The sequence below is a fragment of the Solanum tuberosum genome, unplaced genomic scaffold, assembly GCF_000226075.1.
Source record: "Solanum tuberosum cultivar DM 1-3 516 R44 unplaced genomic scaffold, SolTub_3.0 scf00004, whole genome shotgun sequence".
Taxonomy (NCBI): domain Eukaryota; kingdom Viridiplantae; phylum Streptophyta; class Magnoliopsida; order Solanales; family Solanaceae; genus Solanum; species Solanum tuberosum.
In genome coordinates this window covers 3,224,505-3,226,119 of record NW_006238930.1, presented here as the reverse complement: position 1 = coordinate 3,226,119, position 1,615 = coordinate 3,224,505, and the positions used below count along the sequence as shown (strand labels likewise).

Genomic DNA, 1,615 nt, shown 5'->3' with positions numbered 1-1,615 from the left:
AAAAAAAAAAAAAAAAAAAAAAAAACTCTACTAATTGCTAGCTAGCATGCTCTAACAAGAATCAAGTTACATAGCTTGAAAGACTTTGCAACTACCAAAAGGAAAATTTAAGGTATCTTTTTATTATTTCTTTAATTTATAGGGCTGAGAGACCTATAAAATCCCTACAACGTGTAGATCGATCTGTTAGTAAGTAAGTTGAGTAGTTTTTTTTTTTTTTTTGTCAACATGTTTGAAGGACAATGATATGAAATTACATTAGGTATAGTGTGACTTTTTATTAGTTGATGTGAAAAAAAGACATGTTTTGCGGAAGTTTGCAGGTGGAATGTCGGATATATACTTTAAAGGCAGCATAGTAAGTTTACAATATGTTCCACTGTTTTGCTCCAAATTAAATTAAAATGGTCATGGCTACTCATACATCACAATATATATAATTATATATAGTGTGTTTTAGTAAATTGAGAAACCAAGATTACTGAGCATAATCTTTTCTTTATTTTTAATTTACAAAGTTTCCCTTGTGTGTTTTACAATGTCAAAATAAAGGGCCATTTTGATTAGACTAATATATAGTGGTTAGATTTTATGCATATCATTTGACTTTTGTGCAAAGGAATTTTTCAACATAAAAGAAATGGTCATCATGAGTTTAATTTACCTTAGAACTTTAAAGCTATGATCATATGAAATCTATTTCTTCCTTGATCCTAAAATACTTGGAGATTATTAAATATCACTCTTGTCCTTGAGAATTCATCATCTAAATATAGACATATATAGTTGCCTATTTAATCCCACTTCATCTACACCATTCGTACGTATAAATGATATTTTACACAATCAAGCTAAGGTAAAAAATAATCTGATGATGTAAAAATTATTTAATTGTCCGTGTACAGTTATAACTTCAATTCAAGTTAGAGGTACATAATGGCTTCTTCCAGTAGCTACTCCAACCCTCCATGTGCAGCTTGTAAATTTTTGAGAAGAAAGTGTCTACCAGGTTGCATCTTTGCTCCTTATTTTCCACCAGAAGAGCCACAAAAATTCTCGAATGTACACAAAATATTTGGTGCAAGCAATGTAAGTAAACTCCTCAATGAAATTCAAGCTCACCAGAGAGAAGACGCGGTTAATTCTCTTGCTTATGAAGCTGAAGCGCGTATGAAAGATCCAGTTTATGGTTGTGTTGGAGCTATTTCAGTTTTACAAAGACAAGTTATACGCCTTCAGAAAGAACTTGATGCTACCAATGCTGATTTGATGAGATATGCTACTAATCAACAAAGTAATAATAATTTTAATTATGGGACAAGTCATGATGATCATCATCAAACTAATTATGGGTTTTCTCCTAATACTACATGGAACAATAACCCTGAAGCAGATGATGATATACAGTAGCATGTGTAATTCATGTCCCAATTATCTACTTGTTTAATTTGTGTGATGCTATATATATATACATATAGCTATTGGTATATTTAGTTACTTGTCGATCATTTTTATTAATTGCTCCCTTTTGAATGGGCGATTAAGTGCATCTGTATTGTACAAAAACTGAATTATATGTATATGGATGTTATTTGGGTATTCATGCTAATTCTAA

The 1,615-nt window shown here is 30.7% G+C and overlaps 1 protein-coding gene across 1 annotated transcript; it reads left to right on the top strand.

The window, feature by feature from the left end:
- Nucleotides 1-10: 10 nt before the first annotated feature.
- Nucleotides 11-1,615, top strand: LOC102602640 (LOB domain-containing protein 25). Its single transcript, XM_006338534.2, has 2 exons — nucleotides 11-112; nucleotides 906-1,615. The coding sequence occupies exon 2, from the start codon at nucleotides 937-939 to the stop codon at nucleotides 1,408-1,410; it is 474 nt and encodes a 157-aa protein (XP_006338596.1). The 5' UTR covers nucleotides 11-112; nucleotides 906-936; the 3' UTR covers nucleotides 1,411-1,615.

Excerpts from the sequence above, each read along its gene's own strand:
- LOC102602640 (XM_006338534.2), top strand. The coding sequence starts at position 937 with ATGGCTTCTTCCAGTAGCTACTCCAACCCTCCATGTGCAGCTTGTAAA.